General features: G+C 37.2%; 1 protein-coding gene across 3 annotated transcripts in view; it reads right to left on the reverse strand.

The window, feature by feature from the left end:
- The window catches only part of rb (adaptor related protein complex 3 subunit ruby), a 445,832-nt gene that overhangs the window by 325,675 nt on the left and 97,373 nt on the right, over positions 1-22,784 (reverse strand). For all 3 annotated transcript variants that reach the window (XM_090381955.1, XM_090381954.1, XM_090381953.1), the window contains exons 6-7: positions 19,920-19,986; positions 2,219-2,401 (exon numbers count right to left, since the gene is read on the reverse strand). In XM_090381955.1, the coding sequence (XP_090238081.1) occupies positions 2,219-2,401; positions 19,920-19,986 (250 nt within the window). The remainder of the gene's footprint in view (positions 1-2,218; positions 2,402-19,919; positions 19,987-22,784) is intronic.

The following is a 22,784-nucleotide window of genomic DNA, read 5'->3' on the forward strand; positions in this document are numbered from 1 at the left end:
AAATGCTACCATAAGGTAGTAGTAAGTGGTATAAGTTGAAATGGGGTCTTGTGCACACAATGATAGCAACTTCTCCATGAGCAGGCCCATCCCCAGTTCTATCCTTACATGGTGAAGGAAGTGTGTTTCCTGTAAGCAAACAAACTGCTTCATGCTTTTGCAGAATGGTCTTGATGTTAACAGTATTTTGCTGGAATCCACAACAATTCCACAATAGAAATTTAACTCTTATTTGGGCTTGATGGATCTGTCAGTCAGCTCCTGAGTTGTTGAGGGCTTGGTTAGTAAATAGCATGCAATTAGAGTAAATGACTCTTTCGGCAGGACAGTCATTTTAGTCTGAGTTCCACTGGAACATCTCCCTGCTATGTTACAAAATACAAAACCTGCAATTTTCCAGCACTTTCACTGTACTCGAACATTGTACTTGAACTTGTACATGTTCAGGTATAATGAACAATCAAGTACAAATGTACACATTCAATATGAAGAGAATGATAATAAATGTACTTCAAGGAGGGAGGACCTTCCCATTGGAAGATTTAAAAAAATTAACAATTATTCTTAAGGAATTCAACAAAGCATGTGATATGTTTTTCAATTATTCACACAAAAGTTGGCCTAGTTGCATTTTTGCTTGTATAATGGACATGCAGCTCAATGTATATGAGCTGGACATTAAAACAAATGCTGTGTTGATTTATTGTATATAATTGCACATACCCTCTAAAGAGTAAATGCATACATTTTGAGATATTATTTGCTGTTTAATACTTGTAATCCATGCAAAAAATATGACACTTTCTCTCTTCTGGCACTACCATTCATTCTTCAAAATTTGTAACACACCTCATCTATGTGAGTATTCCAGTCAGAGTACTTGCACCAACCATCTAGTTTGATATTAGATCAGCTGAGTAAGAACTCAGTGTGGGTAGGTAAAGCTATAATCTATTTTTCTATGTGTAAATTAAGTTGCTATTTACAGAAGAAATTAACGATGAAACCTTTTCAGGGGCTTTCCCTCATTTTCAATGCTACTATGCCAAGCCAAGATGAAAGATATAAAAACCCTCTATGTCCAAATTGAATTGTCCTATGTTCCCTGAAGAGTGAGTGCATTTGCTGCTGCTTTTTTTTTTTTTTTTTTTGTTATGTGTTATTTGTTTCATTACACAACTGCGTATGTAATATTTTCCTTTCACACAGCTTCCATGGTTAATCTCTTCAGTAAATGGTGACTAATTTACATGCACAAAGAGATAAAAAAATAAAATAAACAGATTTAGTTCCACAACCAAGATAAAATTTCATAACTGTAATCAAACATATTTTTCAAGCTGTACTCAGACATTGGGCTGTTATTTGGTTTTTAGGAGCATTAGCAACTAAGGCCATATTGCTCCGGGAATATGCGGTGGTCATTCCATGACCTTTCCACATCCTCCGTATTTGGTGGTAACGGGCTCGAACCCGGGTCTAATCAAGAAGCGTGTGCTACACACTGCTGCTCCTTCCCACCTTGCTACAGAGGCACCTCAGACATTGGGCATTTTTTTGTCTACCACTCTCAGCTGTTCTAAAGTGGCATTTTGGCTATTCTAATATGATCAATGGCTTGTGTAGTAATAGGATTTAACACAAAAAAAAAAAGAGAGAAATGTTACTTTTTTTTGCTTGGATTACAAATATTAGAGAGTAGGTAATATCTAAAAATATCAATTCTCTCTCTCTCTCTCTCTCTCTCTCTCTCTCTCTCTCTCTCTCTCTCTCTCTCTCTCTCTCTCTCTCTCACACACACACACACACACACACACACGAACAATTATACATAATAAACAAAACAGAGTTTACATTTATGCATAGCTTGTACTGTGAACTGTATAAACATTGACAGCAAACAAAACTTGGCAATCTTACTATTATATTATGCAAGAATTTCAATGAATTTCTTGACAGCACAAATGTTATCTTAACTGAATCTTCACAAATGTCTATTTTAATTGAAAATTACAAAATTCCGCAGTGTTAATGAGCGATTAAAAATTTCTTCATTAATAATACCAACATGTTCTGAACTTGTACATATACTTCAAACCCATTTAAACTGAAAATGATGTATTTTTTGCCACTTCAACTTTGAATTAACAAGGTGTTATTACATAACCTTAGCAGTTCATAGTAACTATAAATATATAAAATTTTTCTCATAACTCACATGCTTATTGGGATCAATAAACTGTGACCTGGCATATCGTGTAAGCATATTGATGATGACTACTTGACCCCATTCTTCAACATCTACCAACAAATTACACAATTTTCTATAATTTTTGTGCACCAGATCTATCCTTTCAGGACACACTTCTTCAAATGCCATTACAGCACTACCCACAACAAGCTGAAAATAAATAATACACTAATAAACAACAAATAAAAGACTAAGTTTATTATTATTTATTATTTTTACTAGTTCTTGAACTAAATAAATTCAAAAAGCAGACCATTATACATGATATTTATTAATTACAAAAGTGATTCAACAGAAACCCACCTGTGGCCAATTACATATCTACTGAGTTTACTCAGACAAAGCCACCTCCCACAGTCAGACATGAGTCCCATACTTTCCATTAGCATATATATAAAAAGTTGGGTTTGATAAGGACGACAAGGGTTTCTGATCTAGTTGGAGTGCCAGTGAGTTCAAGAGAGAGAGGCTTGGTAGCAAAGTAATAATTTGATCTGTGTAATTTTGAGATAATACAGTCCACTTAATGCAACCTACACATTGTTTTTATTTATTTCATTATATTGACTGAAGGTGCAATGCAAAGAATATTTAATGAAAATTCATTTTATTATGAGATGATTTTTTTTAAATTATAAAAAACTAGGATGCAAGTGATAAATCCCACAGGACGTCAGAGGACTCCCTAAAAACTAGAACATGTCCTCGGAAACAAGGACATCTGGTAACCCTAGTCTAAGTTGAAAATGCACAAATGCAAAGGTATTAGTGTTGAACAAACTTTTACATCGTAAGAAAAGTCACAGAAAAACTAGTAGGGAACCAATACGACCCCTTAGGAAATGGAATTTCCAAAGGAGGAAGAGGAGGAGTAAAAAAAAAAGTACACGAGTTTACCGAAATGAGTGTTACTTCTTAGATGAACAGAACACCTGCGAAAGTGGGAGAAACCCTAATAAAATAAATCTAAAGTCAGACCACAATGAAAAATAATTCAACATTCAGAAATAGAGTAAAAGATGGTAAATAAATCAGAAGTGAGAATAAATAAATTAACTAACATTTCAAAATAATTTATTCATACATAACAATTAAGATAAGATTTTTTTTTCATATGTACATGATGCGTACAATATTAAGAATTATTTTGAAAAATATTTGATAATTTTTGTTGTATACTGGATTTTTAAATCATTAAAAAAAGTCCACATTTGTTTTAACATACAGTCAGTTCTGCTATAACTCACATTTTCGCACCGCAAATTTGCTCTAATGTGACTGATATATTAGGGAACAATGCGAGTATAATGCAATTTCATCTGCGAGTAACACCAGGTGAACACAAAACCCAGAACCAAGCTGAACGTAATGACCCGCACAGCAATACATACAAGCTTACAAAGCTTAAAAAATGTGTGAGAGCTATATCTCCCATTTACCGTATTTGTATTGGTTGGACACACACAGGTACTGTGACCTGTAAACAGAGATAGGGAAAATTTACGGAAAGTGTGGATGATACACTTCTGCAAAACAACAAATGATTACACTAGCCAACACAATTTTTACCACCAAGAACTTAAATGCTGTTTTTGACCAATTTTCATGCATAGATTTTGAAGATCACCATGATAGTTTCACATCACGTCACAATTATAAACATAGGAGCTATGTTTTACCAAAATATGCCAATTTCGTATAATCTAGAAGGTATATTAATCCAAGTATACCTTCTGCAATTTGACCCATTCCACACAGTGACGATTTGCCAGTACCAGTGCCCCCAAAACTTGGGATAACAGTAGTGGGGAAGATAACAGTGATCAAGTTCAGGTTGAGGATTTCCCCAGAAGATAACACTTCACAAGATGTCAACTATCAGCCAGTAAGTTCAGGTAGTGAAATACATTTAATCAAACAAAATGAGTTGAGTGATTTGGTTCCAGACTTAAATTTTCTGAAAGAATAAGCTGAACCGTTAGGTTCTAGGTTATAGCAGTGGAATATACTCGCAGAAGGAATAAATATTTGTTTCGAAAAAGACATGAAAAGTTTTCGAAATTTTTGATTTGGAGGACAGTAGGTGTTTTTAGCAAAGACATTATCGGACTTCTGAAAGAACTAGGTGTCGTGCATAAGTTAGATGATTGCTGTTTATTCAAAATTAAGTTTAAAAGCAGTTTTGCTTCATAACAGCAATGTATTTCCATCAGTTACTATGTTTCATTCAGTTTGACTTAAAGGAAGTAATGAAAGCATGTCTAAGGTTCTACATGCTATAAAATACCAGGATTATGGTTGGAACATATGCAGTGACCTTAAGATTAATGGTTTTCTGGTTGGTTTGCAGGGGGGGGATTCACAAAATATTGTTGTTTTTTGTGTTTGTGGGACAGCCATGCAACAGAAGAACATTATGTTGTGATACTTTGGGAAAAGCAGGATGAGTTCACACTAGGACAATGTAATGCAAAATATATTCCTTTAGTGCAATCAAACAAGGTTCTTCTTCCATCCCTCCACATCAAACTTGGATTGATGAAAAATTTGTGAAGGGACTAAATAAAGAAGGTAAAGGATTTGCATACTTGAGAAGTGTTGCCTAAGTTAGCATATGCCAAACTTAACTTAAGGAAGGAATTTTCGTAGGACACCAAATTAGGAAACTCCTGAAAGACGATGTGTTTGAAACCCAGTTAAAGGAGGTTGAATTGGCAGCTTGGCAATCATATAAGGTGGTAGTACATGATTTTTTGGGTAACAAGAAAGAAGAAAACTATGAAATGTTGGTGTTTAATTTACTCAAGTGCTACAAAAACATGGACTTGTCAAATGTCATTGAAAATTCATTTTCCTCATTCCCATCTCGAATTTTTCCCCGAAAATCTGAGAGATGTGAGTGATGAACAAGGGGAGCAGTTTCATCAAGATATTTCCACAATGTAAAAGAGGTACCAAGGTCACTGGGATCCTGTAACGATGGGGGATTACTGCTGGTTCCTTGTGAGGGAGAGTAAGCAGAAATACAAGAGAAAATCGATTAGTAGCAAACATTTTTAAGGACAATTACAGGTATGCTGATTATATATTATTGAAATATGATTTCATTACGATTTATGATATTTTTTTCGAAGTTAAATGAGTTATAGAGAACGTATAATATTTTTTACACTTGTATTACAAACTTGAATTATATGTATATATCCCTTCATTTTAAAATTAAACGTTGTCATCTTTTGATGTAGATGTGATAGAGACCTTTTATGGTGATTTCTGGAATCAGCGCATTTATTTCCTCCAGAATCATATATTTTCATTGCAGAAGTATGAAAAAAATATTTTTTGTTGGCTACTGTTATTTCTGGGGGCAAAAAAAAAATCACTCTCTCCAAATTCTCTAACAGGGCACTTACAGTAGTGCCCTGTTAGAGAATTTGGGAATACCCCCTGATCTGCTGACTGTTCACCAGCGTGACTTCTTGGTATGTGGGGCAGGTGGTCAGATAAGTTTTACAAGTACTACTAAGTTACAGGTAGTGGTAATCCCTTTAGCTCTCTGAATTCGTGCTTAGCAGCAACACTAATTGCCTGAAGGCCAGAAATGCAAACAGTACATACCCAGTTGTCTCCTAATCTGTTGTTATATGAAAATTTTCTTCACTCAACAAAAACTATTTTAAATGTAATTACCAAGGGAAATTCAAAAAAATTCGCTAAATAGAAAAATTAGCTATAAAGGAGTTCGTTAAACAGAGGTCAATTGAGTAATTTAAAATTCTAAAAACGGTTATAAAGTTTTATATAGCAAATATCTTAACAATAGACAATGAAAAATGCAAATTTAGTTAAATAACTATAAGCTTATTTGAATAGTAGGTAAACGGTGAGAAAAAAATTTAGTGAATATTACAAAATTCGAAATGTATTGCATCCAAATATCACATGTCATTGTTAATTGTTACTTGGTTGTGTTTTTTTTTTTTTGTTTTTTTTTTTTTAGGAGCATTAGCAACTAAGGCCATATTGCTCCGGGATATGCGGTGGTCATTCCCTGACCTTTCCGCATCCTCCGTATTTGGTGGTCACGGGCTCAAACCCCAGTCTAATCAAGAAGCGTGTGCTACGCACTGCTGCTCCTGCTCACCTAGCTAGGGAGGCGCCTCACTGTTAATAAAGATGCCCGTACACCTTACCGTCCCAAAAAAAGAACTGACTGTACCTATAGCTGTGGTATATTTGTATCATTGTAGATGGTGAAAACCTAACAGTACAATAAATAAGAAAAGATATTGTGTATTTGGGTTAGAGAGAAAGTAGAAATTTGATACTGAATGTTAAATGTAAAGCATATTTTATTAACGCCCTGGCACCTGTGGCAAGTGCCTCACTTACAACATAATTAACACATAATTAACACAAGATATCATATATATGTAACACTTATAATTAACACAACATATCATATATATGTAACGAATAAAAAAAACCATACTAAATACATTAAGAAAATAATCATTTATAAATTAGTTTGTTATTATTTACACGTTTAATATAACGTTTTTGCAATACAGATATTCAGGCACCTCTTATTTAAAACCAAAAATAATGGGTAGATTAGCATTAGGCAATTGGTGCTTTTTTGTGAATGTCTGACAAAAAACCCTGGTTACGCCACTGCTACCATTTGATTTTACAAATGTTCATGCTAAGTTCCTTTGACACCAGTTTTGAAAGTCTATAACACAGCTATGAATAGAAATATTTTCTGGAAATTTCGTTAGAAGAAAAAATATACATCCGGAAAATGTGATGTACCAATATTGTTCCCTAAAAACAATTACAATAAAGCAAACTTTTTTTTTATTAAATGCACATTTCACATTGCAGTATTATCAGTTTTACACCAGTTTTTTCCGTTTCCAGAGTGGCTTCTGATAGATGAATTTTCTTCATTTTGTGTTAGCAGCTGCAAGGCACATTGAAGAAAGAAATTACAATCTTTTCATTTTTCAAAAAAAATTCATTGGAATTCTTTTCGTTATGTTTCTTATGACAAGAAACAGTTGAGTGCATTCCCCCCCCCCCAATATCACACTCGTCAGTGAAGGGGCCTTCCACGTCACTCACTGCTGCATGTAACTTAGCATAAGCTGAGGCATATGATGCAAGAAAGCAAGCTTATCAGCCAAACAGCATCAGCCAAAAAAAAACCCTTCCCATTTCACCCATCCATTCACTCCAAATGTTAGTCTAGTTCTGCCTTAAATTTATTTAAGTTGTCAACTTCTACAACGACTGATGGAAGTTTGTTCCAGCAATCAACCACCCACTGGCTAAAGGCAAACTTCCACACATCTATTCTACAACTGTCTTTCTCAATTTAAATTTATGTCCCCTCAGGAAATTAATCAGGGCAAGAGGAAGAATCCCATCAGCATTAAGCATGCTCAAACCATTCAAAGCCTCATACACTTCAATCAGATCACCTTGCGGGTGCCTAGTGTCCAGACGCTGTAATTTGCAAAACTTAAGCCTTTCTTCATAAGAGCAACCCTTTGTTCCATTCACTAATCTTCTTGCCCTTCTCTGTACTCATTCCAGTAGCTCTACATCCTTCCTAAAACGGGGACTCTAGTCCCATATACAGTACTCAAGGTGTGGCCTGGACATTGCCTTATACAAGTGGATAATCACCTCCTATAAAAATTCCTGTATATCATTGACAAGACACCATGAGCTACTCTTGCAGACCATCTGCACTGGTCAGAAAACTTCATATCTGACTGCACAATTACCCCAGGTTCTTTTCATTCTCTATCACCCTCAATGTAGTATGGACATTTGATACGTTTCTCTGGGGTTACTGCTACCCACATGCAGTACTTTATATTTTTCTATGTTAAACTTCAGTTGCAACCTCTCAGCACATCTAATAAACATTTCTAGATCCTGTTGCAGTAGCATACTGTCATTAGTGTCATTCACAACCCTGCCAACCTTTGTATCATCTGCAAACTTAGACATTAAGCCTGATATATCATCATCAATTTCATCACCAGAGCAGCAAAGCAAAGCGCTCAAGCTAATGGGAGTGCTGTGGCTCAGGGGAGAACTGAGGGGGGGCAGTTGCCCTCTGAATCACAGCCTTTTAAAATGCACTACTTGCTTGATGTTTGTGGAGTAGTCGGTTACGGGACATGATACTGCTATGGGGGATGTCTGTGTGTGTGCGCAATGCAAGGACTGTAAGGAAATCAGGCGACAACTCAGCGTTGTTATGGGCCTATATGAGAGCTTGAAGGACAGGGTGGATGCCCTCGAAGGATTAAAAGTGAGGGCCCATCAAGCTCTCAGCTGCCCACACCAATGCCAGAGCTTACACTTGGTCAACACGCAACACAGCGTCAACCCCCAAGGCAGAATGCGCTGGTCCCAAAGGAACTAGTAGTTGTTGGTGACTCTATTGTCAGGGAAACGGGAAACATGCTTTGTAAAAAGGATAGGTGGAACAGGACCAGGGTATGTCTGCCAGGGGCAAAGTTTCATGACGTTGTAGAGCGGATATCATCTTTTAAGGGCACAAAAGGTGATATAGTTGTACACGTTGGCACTAATGATATTAAGAGTAGGAGACCACCGGAATTACTTAAGAAGTACAGATCACTGTTGAAAAAAAGCCGTGAATTAGGGTTGAATTTGAAAGTGTCTGCAATTCTGTCCAGACATGATAGGAGGGGGTATATGATGAGAGCCCTATCGATCAATTCGGCCCTGGAAAGATTGTGCAAGGCTCAAGGGGTAGAATTTTTTTCAGCCTGGACTGTACTTGTTAACAGGAGAGACTGCTTCTGCAGGGATGGGATAGACTTAAATAGAAAGGGTGCAAGAATGTTTGCTGATGCTATCGAGGCAGTGTTAGGTGGGTCGGAAAACTGCTAGATTGGAGGGATACAAGGACTAATAGATTAATAGTAGCCACTGGCAGAGGTGAAAGTGATTCTTGCACTGCTACTATTGGAATGAGCAGCAGCCTGGAAAATAAGATGCAGAATATTTCAGAGACTGCTGGGAATCATTGGGGTAAAAGTAAACTCATGGGTTGTGTTAGGGTAGCTAAGAAAAAGAACAGGTGCATGTATACTTGCGTGTACACCAATGCTAGGAGTTTAGTAAATAAATTTGATGAATTTGAGGTATTGCTCAAAACATCAAAGGCAGATATTGTCAGATATTGTTGGGATTTCAGAGATGTGGTGCCACACAGATATAAGGAATGCAGAACTGGAATTTGGGGAGTACAATATCTACAGAAAGGATAGACAGGATAGGAAGGGAGGAGGGGTTATGCTATTAGTTAAGAAATACATAAAATCCAAGGAAGCGAAGCCAGTCGACATCGCTGGACAGTGCAGTGTTGAGTCAGTTTGGTGTGACATAAGCATTGGGAGATCAAAATTGAGAGTAGGAGTGTGCTATAGGCCTAATGACTCTGATGAGTATAATAAGAAACTGCACAAGGAAATAGAGCGGGCCAGTAAATCAGAGAGTCTTATAATGGGGGATTTTAATTTCCCAGATATTGACTGGAATTTGGGGGCTGGTCACTCACACACTAGCAGGGCTTTTGTGGATTTATTGGATGATTGTTTTCTACATCAGCATGTTCGGGAAGCAACTAGAGAGAATAATACTCTTGATTTGATTATCAGTAGTGATTCTTCATGCATTAAGAATCTGCAGGTAAATGAACCACTAGGTGGCAGTAATCACAGTGTGCTGAAGTAGGTTTACTCAAAGAGGTAACTACCATTAGGGGCAAAGGGAAGGGTTATTGCTTTCGTAAAGGCGACTACGATGGACTGAGACAGTATTTAAATTCTATACAGTGGGACCAACTGATGATGTTACCAACAGCAAATTCAAAATGGGAAACATTCAAAGAACTTATCTTGGAAGCTACAAGGCTTTACATACCAACTAAGAAATATTGTTCAAGGTTTAGGCCTAAGTGGATGTCAGATGAACTAATGAGACATATGGCAGAGAAGAAAAATGCATGGGATACATACAAATTAACACGTGACACAGAAGCCTATGATAGATACAAGTTGAACTGTAACCAAGTTACAAAGGAGGTTAGGCAGGCGAAGGCAGATTACGAGAAATCTTTGGCAAGGGATGCAAAGAAAAACAGCAAAGACTTCTTTACTTATGTAAACTCTAGAAGGAAGGGGATGAATCAGATTGGTCCACTTGATATCGATGGGTCAACTGTTGATGATCCTGCTCGGGTAGCTAACAAACTAAATGAATATTCTGCATCGACATTCACACATGAGGAGTTATTCAGCGAGGGGAATGCCAGATATTTATTCAGCTCTGGCAGTAAGCTAGAGAATCTTGTAATAACTGAGAGTAAAGTGGAGGAGAAATTTTTGAAGATAAACACAAGAAAGGCACCTGGAGCGGATGGGATCTATCCAGTTATATTAAAGGAGGCAGCAAAGGAAGTAAGCAAACCCTTAGCCATAATTATGAGAGCTTCCTTGGACTCAGGGGAGGTACCCATGGACTGGAGATGTGCAAATGTGACCCCAATTCACAAAGGAGGATCAAAGGCTGACACAAGTAATTATAGATCTGTGAGTTTAACTTCTGTTCCTGGAAAATTAATGGAGGCACTGGTTAAAGAAGCACTGCAGGATCATCCAGACAAGACTTCAGTTATAGCTCAGACACAGCATGGTTTTGTTAAGGGGAAGTCTTCCCTGACAAATTTGATTGGATACTATGATGCAGTCACAAAAGAACTGGATGCAGGGAATAACTTTGATATTATATACTTGGATCTTAGAAAGGCTTTTGATACTGTTGCACATGGAAGACTGCTGCACAAATTGGAACAGTGTGGAATTGGAGGCAAACTGCTGCTATGGATAAAGGGGTGGTTGATGGGGAGAAGACAGAGAGTGGTAATCAATGGACACTGCTCATCATGGACTAATGTTATTAGTGGAGTCCCTCAGGGTTCAGTATTGGGTCCATTATTGTTTTCTGTATTTATAAATTAGCATTAGCATTAGTAGAGGCATTTGATGCAAGAAACCAAGCTTATGCAGCATCAGCCAAAAAAAAAAAAAAACCCACTTCCACTTCAACCCTCTGTTCGTTCAAAATACCTGTCCAGCTGAGCCTTAAACTTATTTAGGCTATCAACCTCCACCACAAGGGATGGGAGTCTGTTCCACCAACCAACCAACCACCCGCTGGCTAAAGGCAAATTTCCGCACGTCTATCCTACATCTGTCTTTCCTCAATTTGAATTTATGCCCTCTCAGGTGATTTTTCTGAGCTAGAGGAAGAATCCCATCAGCATTGAGCATGCTTAAACCATTCAAGGCTTTATACACCTCTATCAGATCACCTCGCTGGTGCCTAGTCTCCAGACACTGTAATTTGCAAAACTTAAGCCTTTCTTCGTAAGAGCACCCCTTTGTTCCATTCACTAATCTTGTTGCCCTTCTCTGTACTCGTTCCAGCAGCTCTACATCCTTCTTGAAATGAGGCCTCGAGACCTGTATACAGTACTCTAGGTGTGGCCTGACCATTGCCTTATACAATGGAATAATCACCTCCTTATCTCTGCTGGAAAAATTCCTGTATATCATTGACAATACTCCATGAGCTACTCTTGCAGCCCATCTGCACTGCTCAGAGAACTTCATATCTGCCTGCACAACCACCCCCAAGTCCCTTTCATTCTCTACCACTGTCAGTGTAGTACCACAGAGTTGACACGTTGCTCTGGGGTTGCTGTTTCCCATGTGTAGTACTTTACATTTGTCAATGTTAAACTTCATTTGCCACCTCTCAGCCCATCTGCTCAACCTTTCCAGATCCTGTTGCAGCAGCATAGTGTCAGTAGTGTCCTTGACAATCCTGCCAACCTTTGTATCATCTGCAAACTTGGACATTAAGCTTGATATACCATCATCAATATCATTTATGAATACAGAAAACAATAATGGACCCAACACTGAGCCCTGAGGGACTCCACTAATAACATTAGTCCACGATGAGCAGTGTCCATTGATTACCACTCTCTGTCTTCTCCCGCTCAACCACCCCTTTATCCATAGCAGCAATTTGCCTCCAATGTCACACTGCTCCAATTTGTGTAGCAGTCTTCCATGTGCAACAGTATCAAAAGCCTTTCTAAGATCCAAGTATATAATATCAAAGTTATTCCCTGCATCCAGTTCTTTTGTGACTGCATCATAGTATCCAATCAAGTTGGTCAGGCAAGACTTCCCCTTAACAAAACCATGCTGTGTCTGAGCTATAACTGAAGTCTTGTCTAAATGATCCTGCAGTGCTTCTTTAACCAGTGCCTCCATTAATTTTCCTGGAACAGAAGTTAAGCTCACAGGTCTATAATTACTTGTGTCAGCCTTTGATCCTCCTTTGTGATATTGATGATATTGATGATACAAATGATATTGATGATGGTATATCAAGCTTAATGTCCAAGTTTGCAGACGATACAAAGGTCTGCAGGGTTGTCAAGGATACTACTGACACTATGCTGCTGCAACAGGATCTGGAAAGGTTGAGCAGATGGGCTGAGAGGTGGCAAATGAAGTTTAACATTGACAAATGTAAAGTACTACATATGGGAAACAGCACCCACAGAGCAACGTATCAACTCTGTGGTACTACACTGACAGTGGTAGAGAATGAAAGGAACCTGGGGGTGGTTGTGCAGGCAGATATGAAGTTCTCTGAGCAGTGTAGATGGGCTGCAAGAGTAGTTCATGGTGTATTGTCAATGATATATAGGAATTTTTCTAGCAGGGATAAGGAGGTGATTATTCCCTTGTATAAGGCAATGGTCAGGCCACACCTAGAGTACTGTATATAGGCCTGGAGGCCTCATTTCAAGAAGGATGTAGAGCTGCTGGAACGAGCACAGAGAAGGGCAACAAGATTAGTGAATGGAACAAAGGGGTGCTCTTACGAAGAAAGACTTAAGTTTTGCAAATTACAGTGTCTGGAGACTAGGCACCAGCGAGGTGATCTGATAGAAGCGTATAAAGCCTTTAATGGTTTGAGCATGCTCAATGCTCATGGAATTCTTCCTCTTGCTCAGAATAATCACCTGAGAGGGCATAAATTGAAATTTATGGAAATTTATGGAGGAAAGACAGATGTAGGATAGATGTGCGGAAATTTGCCTTTAGCCAGTGGGTGGGTGGTTGGTTGGTTGGTTGGTGGAACAGATTTCCATCCCTTGTCGTGGAAGTTGATAGCCTAAATAAGTTTAAGGCTCAGCTGGACAGGTATTTCGAACGAACAGAGGGGTGAAGTGGAAGTGGTTATTTTTTATTTATTTATTTATTTTATTTATTTATTTTTTTTTTTTGGCTGATGCTGCATAAGCTTGCTTTCTTGCATCAAATGCCTCTACTAATGCTAATGCTAATTAACAAATACAGAAAACAACAATGGACCCAACACTGAACGCTGGAGGACTCCACTAATATTAGTCCACGAAGAACAGTGTCCATTGATTACCACTCTGTCTTCTCCCACTCAACCATTCCTTTATCCATAGCAATTTGCCTCCAATGTCACACTGCTCCAATTTGTGCAGCTGTCTTCCAAGTGCAATAGTACCAAAAGTCTTCGAAAGATCCAAGTATATGATATCAAAATTATTCTTTGCATCCAATTCCTTTGTGACCACATCATAGTATCCAATCAAATTGGTCAGACAAGATTTCCCCTTAACAAACCCATGCTGTGTCTGAACTATAACTGAAGTCTTATCTAGATGATCCTGCCATGCTTCTCTAACCAGTGCCTCCATTACTTTCCCAGGAACAGAAGTTAAACTAACAGGTCTGTAATTACTTGTGTCACCATTTGATCCTCCTTTATGAATTGGGTCACATTTGCACATTTCCAGTCTGTGGGTACTTCCCCTGAGGTACCCACAGACTGGAAATAAACACTGTTTAATATTCTTTCATATAATTCCATATAAGTATAATAAATATCATAATAAATTTTTGGTACCTGTTTAACACGTTGACTGCCAAGGCTTATTTGGGTAAACTGGTCTCTGACGCCAATTTGAGTTAGGCATGTTAAATTATAATATATATTCATCGCCAAAACTCATAAAAAAAAAGCTTATTGTTGTAAAAAAAGCATCGTGAATTATCTCTAGTTGGCGCATGTAATAGAAAATTCTTCACAGCAGCCAACTACGAGTTAACTCGATTAAATTAGACATGTTGTAGCTTGCAGAATTCTCTGTATATGAATCTGTGCTATGCGTTAATCTGCTGCAGTGACACAGACTTTGCCGTGTACGTTGTATTTAGTACTTTGTTACGTACTAAAAAGAACCTAAAACATGGATAAGGAGAGACCACTGAACGAAGACGAGCTTGAGCTCTATGTAATATGAGTGACTCGGAATTTGAAGAGCTTTTTGACAAGTCGTACAGTCCTGGTTCATAGATCAATCGGATCAAACGCTCTCGTATTATTCTGCACTAAGAGAAAACCATCAGATATCCAAAAAAAACTGCATTACATATTATAGAAATATATATGCATAACGCATACATCCTTTTCCATCAAGTTAAGGGTTTCTCTAAATTTCGGCATTTTATGGTGGGACCAGTAACTTGATGGAAAAGTTACATTGAATCTTTGGAGAAAAATTTAAATTCTAAACATTCCAAAGAAGATTAGGTCTGAATGTAAAATTCATTATTTAGAATTTCAGTTGGCTATACACCAACTGAAAAAAATAAGAAATTTTGTTTGTACAAGAAATAAAAAAACACCACGGTACACGCTATTATTGTCCAGTGCGCAAAGAGAAGCTGGCTCTTTATGTCACGAAAATATTTATTTTTGTGAATAAATTCTGTTTTCTGACACCATGGTTGGTTTTTCATTCTTATCCCAGAAGCCAACCATCCATCAGTTGCACATATTTGCTACGAATATACTCGTAGCTGCACCTGAAAGGCAAGTCATACCAGTCCGAGTTAACTCGTGGTCGGCATCCTGGGCCAAATCGGCAAATACGAATTAACTCTTAGTTGGTATTCAACGTGTTAATAACTGTAAATTAGTTACCATACTGTTTTTTTGTTAATTTAGTACTATGTATGTATAAAGCGCTTTAGCATCATAATACACAGCCATTTCTGAATAAACAGAAAATTTTTAAGGCGGCATCGTTTTAGGTTATATCTCATATTGTGAATACCTTCACAACGAGTTGCCATGATATTGCACTACTTTGAATAAGTAACGCTTCACCTAAGGAGAAGACTAATGTTACTTATTCTCAGATAGGTACCACCACACAGACGGCACCGTTTCAGGGCTATTTGGCCCTTCTTTGGTGAGTGGGTAGGTACCCAAGTGATGCAATGATGGCAAAAACAGTTATGAAGTATAACTCCACAATATGAGAGATGCCTGATGGTGCATGATGTATTTAGACTAAGGTGCATTTAGGGCTAGAGCCTCAAGTAACGCTTCACCTAGAGCCTTAGGTGAAGCATTACTTATTCGAAGTAGTGCAATATCATGGAAACTCGTTGTGAAGGTATTCACAATATGAAATATAACCTAAAACGATGCCGCCTTAAAAATTTTCTGTTTATTCAGAAATGGCTGTGTATTATGATGCTAAAGCACTTTCCAAATTTGTTCGCAGCTTGAGGCTCTAGCCCTAAATGCGCCTTAGTTAATTTAGTATTAATATTGGCAAATGATGCAAAGAAGCAAGCTTACACAGTATCAGTCAAAAAAAAAAAAAAACAATCTATCCATACTCTCTAATAATGTTTCTAATGCTTCCTTAAATTTATTCCAACTATCCACCTCTAAAACAAAAGATGACAGAGTATCCAACAATCAATTACTCTCTCATTGAAATAAAATTTTGCACATCTATTCTGCAACATACCTTTTCAATTTAAATCGTGTGTGTGTGTGATCTGAGAAAGAAAAAGGATGCCATTAAACAACTGCAAATTGCAGCACCGAAGTGTTTCATGGTAGGAATATCCTTTTATGTCCATGACTAATCTTGTTGTGCTTCTTTGCACCAATTCCAACAGTTCCAACATTTCTTTCTTAAAATGAGGCTTCCAGACCTGTATCCAGTACTCAAGAAGCAGCCTAACCATTGCTTTATACAATTAGATAATCAATTCCTTATCCCTGTGGAAAAATTCCTATATATCACTGACAAAATCCCACGAGCTGTACTAGTAGCCCATCTGCCCTGCTTAGTACGATTCTTATCTGATTGAACAATTACCCAAGGTCTTTTTCATTCTCTCTAACTTGAATTTGGTCCCAACTGGTATGTTATGCTGGGATTACTGCTGTTCAAATGCAGTACCTTGCATTTAACAACCACTTCTCAGCCCATCTGCCTAATTTTTATAGGTCTTGTTGCAATAGTATGCCTTGTGTTCTATCAATAACCACCCTGCCAACCTTTATATCACCTGCAAACTTAGAAAATAGGCTTGACAAAAGGTAAACTGCAGCCATTATCAATCCACTGGAAGCCTCCTCAACAATTCATGCTGAGGGAAATGGACCATAATCTGCCATGCTGGTCCAGTGTGGGTTAGCAAATTAACCATGTTTAGCAGTCACTGATTTGAACCCCAGTCTACTCAAAGAGCGTGTGCTACTGCACTCCTGCTCCTGACCACTCAACTATGGAAACCACTTAATAGGCTTGATATGCCTTCTATAATATTGTTAATAAATACTGAAAACAGTAATGGCCAGGCACTGAGTCCTGAGGAATACCACTAATAACATTAATCCAAGGAAAGAACTGTCTGTTTATAACCACTCTGTCTACCACTCAACCATCCCTTTATCCATATCATAAGTTGTCCCTAAGCTACACAGTTCCATTTGTACAGCTGTCTTTGATGTGGATCACAGTCAAAAGTTTGGCTGAAATTTAAGTATGTGATGTCAAAATTAATTTTTTGCATCCAATTCCTTTGCTATTGCAGCATAGTAGCTCAGATTCAGATTGGTTAGACAAGATATTCTCTTAGCAAATCCATACTGTAATTTCCATATAACTGCATCTCTGTCAAGATGATTCTGCAATACTTCTTTAACTACTGACTCCATTATTTTTCCCGGAACAGAAGTCAAGCTTACAGGTGATTACTCACTTAACCCCTTAATCCCCTTTTGTAAACAGGAGAGACATCTGTATATCTCCAATCCATAAGTGCCTCCCCTGAATCCAAGAATGTCTCTTATTATTATGGCCAAAAGTTTGCTTATTCAGTGACCAATTAAATTTGGTATTGGTATCTGCCCAATGAACTTGCATGTTTCATATCCACTCTCAAAGTCACTTATGGCAAAAACAGACTTTACAGTCAATTTGAGTCAAGAGTTTATACAGTATCTGGGAAATCAGAACATTAGTGAACAAGACCACATTTCCTACAATGTTACCTACTTATATACTTGCATCTCCCGTAACCTACCATGAATGGCATGTGTCAATGACTTGAAACTGACCATAGCTTGAATAGAACTGAACGCTCCAGACATCTGTGAAGCAATATACATGTGCCTTAACAATCTTGTAGGATTTTGAATCTGATGTCCTTCCTAGCTCCATTACACTATGAAGAAGGTATACTGATGATGTCTTCACTATATCCCCCCAACCCCAAGGCAGCAAGGTGAGAATTCTGGATTACCTTAATAGCAAGTCAAAATTTTGAAAATTTACCATTGAAATCAAGAAGGACCATGCTCTCCCATTTCTAGTTGCTGTGATAAAAAGGGTGGGTCTACAACATTTAATATTTGTCCACCATAAACCCACATACAGAAGACAATACACAAATTACAATTAATTTCATATGGCCACCCAACGGTACAGTACTGCCCAAACATTGATGGATAGAGCACAGTCACATTATTCAAGTGATACACAAAAATATAAACAAAAACCTTGGTTAAATCCTATTAATTTCTTTTTGATAAACAAAAATAAATTAATAAGATTAAATCAGACATTTAATTACAATTTTTCAGAGCAAACCTTTAATTATTGGGAATTATTTTTAGCACAGCACACACCACCAGAGTTACTTCATACAACATTCAATCCTCAGACACTGAGACCTGCCTTGACAGTGTTACTCACATTCCTTTCTACCCAACATTATCCCAGAGTATAGCCAAGATTTACAAAACTATATCATCATTATACAAACACTTGGCAGGAAATTACAGACAAATACCCCTCAACTGAAAACACCCACAACACCTATGCAGAGGAGTGGTATCATTTACTGTATACCCTGCAGAGATTGTAATGCAAGCTACATTGGTAAGGCTATCTGTTGTTTGGAGGATCAACTTAATAAAAGACAATTTTGGCCAATCAGTGGTAACTATACATCACTGGCAGACTGGTTTTAACCCCTTTCCAAGTGATGCCCAAGTAAAAGATTATATGCATAGCTTTAAGAGCCACTGCTGGTTGGGATCTGCTAACATTAGTAACACCAAGGATACAATTAACAGAGACTGCAGTACCCATGTGCACTGTTTTTGGGCCTCTGATGTTGTGTAATGTCAGCAGGCACCCTAACATCTACCTCCTTCCCTTACAAGATCCTTCTTTTCCTCTATTCCAACTTCACTTTTATTCATCTATTCCTTTTCAGCACTTACAAGGTCTCCTCTCTCCTCAATATATGTACAAACATAACTCATGTTTGTACATATATTGAGGCTGCACACAGTAACCAAAAGCTTCTATGCATTTCTGTTTTAGCTTTATTGTAATATACTTTTAATTCTTTTATTCTGTATATTTTAATTGATTTTATGGATTTTAACTATATTTATTATGTAAATTTTTATTTTATAATTAAAATATTTTATTTATTTTATAATTAAATTTAAAATAAATTCTGTCTTTGGCTATTGCTGCTTTCTTTTGAATTAGTCCATATTTGCTTTGAAGTTGTATACGTTCCCAATTTCCAACCTCAGAGGGTTCTTCAATTATCAATAACAAAAGACATGACCCAACTTCTATTACATGGCAGTTTTGTTTGTTTTAGTTTTTCGGAGCATTAGCAACTAAGGCCATATTGCTCCGGGAATATGCGGTGGTCAATCCCTGACCTTTCCGCATCCTTCGTATTTGGTGGTGACGGGCTCGAACCCCGGTCTAATCAAGAAGCGTGTGCTACGCACTGCTGCTCCTTCCCACCTGGCTATGGAGGAGCCATTACATGGCAGACGAGAAGAGATTGTTACTAAAATTTTTACCAAGGCAGAGAATTTAAATGCTAGAGACTGACCACACAGTTCTGTGCACTTCTGCACAGAACTCTCATGCAAATTTGGTTTAGACTTCCAGGGGGCAGTCCAATTAGGGGCAGGAAAATCCTCAAGCATCTTTGGCTATTGCTGCTTAAGAATGTTTATAACCAACCTTGTGGACCAATGCTACATGACAACTATGAAAACTGTACACCTTGTACATACTTAGTCTTTTTACTAACCTCTCAAACCTACTATATATTTAATCAAAAATTATAAGAATAGTGTTACTTACTGTAGTTTTATCAGATAACAGCTTTTCTATGACCTCAATTAGCTGATCTTTTTGTTCTGGATCTAAACTGTAAGAGAAAAAGAGGGAAAAAAACTATAATAACAATTCATTTTTATTATTTTAAATTACAATTTTAGCACACTTAAAAAGATATTTAGTAGCTTCTGACTGTTCCCATTGGTAGAAATAGCTATTTTAAAAGTATCTTAATAAATACTGAATTTGTGAATAGACAAAATGACTAGCCACGTTCATACCGATATCTGCAACAGTGAAGTAACATTCAGGAAAACTGAATGTTCAGGATGATAATTCATACAATATTCTGAAAGGTGAGCAAGACAGATACCAGAACTTATTCTCATAAACTGTGACATTCTGATATTATATAGCAGTGCATTTAAAACTGAAAATATATAGCATTAAAACTGAAATCTTTGAAATATTTTAACACAACTTGATTCATCAAAATATTAGCAAAAATAGAAAGAGGCAAAATATTATAAAAAAATTATTAGAAAAGCACAAAGTTCTTAGTGTTGCACCTAGCAGCCTACACTTCAAAGGTCCACTCAAACTGAAATTCAACTTCTAGAATAATAACTAAAATGGATTGGTAGTTCAGAATCACAGTTAAAAATTTGTTAAAAAAAATCTAACTGCAGGAGTAATTATCTTTTACACATTATCTTTTACTGAAAAGGCTTCTATCATAATATGATATTGCTAAGCTTGAAATTTTCCCCAAACATGGGATAAGCAAAATCTTAAAAGAACAGACAATTTCACTGGAATTCAAATTATAATATAAGATCAGGCCTATCATAAACATCCAAAAATATAATTCTCAACCTTTTCTTCTCCCACCCATCAAACCTTAAACTCTATTTTCCACTCTCACTACTTTCGAAATCCTATCCTTTCCTGAACTGCATCACCTCCAATTGTGCTCTCATATCTCCCTTCCACTCCCAGCCAAAAAAGCAGATGTGTATTTAGAAACGGGGCCAAACTCTTTGTTCAAACTCTCAAAACCTATATATTTATTTTGTGTAATTAAAATTAACACAGCTGCTTTGAAATGCTCACTGACCTTACAAATTGAAATTATTCAGAAATCAGCAAGTGAACTATACTAATTCTAGAGCCATTTTAACAATGGAAAGAGAGGGTTGCTTTAATTCATCCATGGCAATTCCTTCACACATATTTATGACACAGGCAAAGAAGTCAAAAAGAAACCCATACATATCAACATTTATAAATCAGAATTCTTTTAATACAGATCCACTATTCTGCTGCATGCACAGAAATGGCATTCTTACATTGTTGTTATGGTAGAATTTTGGGAACAAGCAACTTAGGCCATATTGTACCATATATATTATTCCTGTAAGTTGCATGTGTCTGTGATCAATTTATTTGTTTGGTGGATGAAAAACAGAAGTTTCTTGGATGGAGGGACCATTCTACCATTGCTCGAGACCAAATAACTCAGCCATGTTGTGAAAAAATCCAGAAAATTTGCTCATAACATCAACAGGCTTCAAACTTAGGTCTTTTACAGCCAGTGTGTGGGAGAACAGCAATTATACCAACTGTGCTACTCATGAGGGCATTCTTGAATGTTTCTTCCAAATTAATAAATAATGTGTATCATACAGTACAGAGAGAAAATTATACAATTATATACAGTAATACCCCGAAGTTACACGATAGGTGGGTCCGACGAAAATCGCGTAAGTCGGGGTACAACTTTGCATATAAATACATATAAATTTTGCTTAATTGGGACCAAGGACTAACAAAAACACTAGTTTAGAAGAAAAATATTAATAAAATTGCAGTTCTTTATACATATTAATACAAAATATGTATTAAAAAAAACAAATGACTTACGTAAAAAAGTTATTTCGATGTCGATGGCTTCATAAAATCTAACAAATTCGTCTGACGACACAGCGCCTTCTTTTTTTCACGCAGAATTTCTTCGTAGCAAGCTAATAATTTTTTTATTCCTTGCTTTGTAGCTATAACGCGTTCTTCGTTGGAGTCTATGTTTTCTAAAATTTTTAAGCCCTTTTCAATTTTCAACCTGTCAAGTTTGCAATTGTCATGTGCTTTTTGCCGTTGCTTCATTTAGGCCTGTAGCACGTGCAATATCACATGGTCTTTCATTTCGCTCAAAGCGTTTCACAATTTCATATTTTTTCTCTATCGACAGAGGCGGACTGGCCATAAGCCTTACCGGGGAAACCCCGGTGGGCCGGAGGCCGGTGTGATTTTGGCCATAAACCATAGTATGAGGCCACTATAAATTTTCCCCGGGTAAGAATTTTTGATCCAGTCCGCCTCTGTTTATCGATATTGCTTTTCTTTTTCTCTCTGAATCTGCAGTGTCTTCACCAGGAGGCTTCCTTTTCACACCTTTTAAGTATTTTACTCCTTTTTAGGGAATAAAGCACAATTACAAAACGAGGAGGCACGCTTGATACGCATAAACAAAGCTGCGCACATGTAGCAACTGAATAAACAACACCATAAAGGCAGAGATACACTATTAACACCTCACATTTCTAGGGGTTACTACCATAAAACAATAAAAATCCAGTTGCGTTTCTGCTAGTGAAATCTGTTATAAACTGGTAGTAAACTCGATCTAATTGCATTTGCGATTATACCGATAGCTGGAATTGTGTTGGTTTTTAGGTTACATTATGGTGAAATGTGTTTCCCCTTCACTGATATAAAAAACATAAAAGCAGCAAAGTTGAATTTTGTTCATCTTTCGCTCTCATTCTCTGCCGTCGCACCGTATATCGATAACATATGAAAAACGACCTTGAAGATAGTGGGCGGCAGCGT

Source organism: Mastigoproctus giganteus, chromosome 9 (genome assembly GCF_048544385.1).
Source record: "Mastigoproctus giganteus isolate SK-2022 chromosome 9, ASM4854438v1, whole genome shotgun sequence".
Classification (NCBI taxonomy): Eukaryota; Metazoa; Arthropoda; class Arachnida; order Uropygi; family Thelyphonidae; genus Mastigoproctus; species Mastigoproctus giganteus.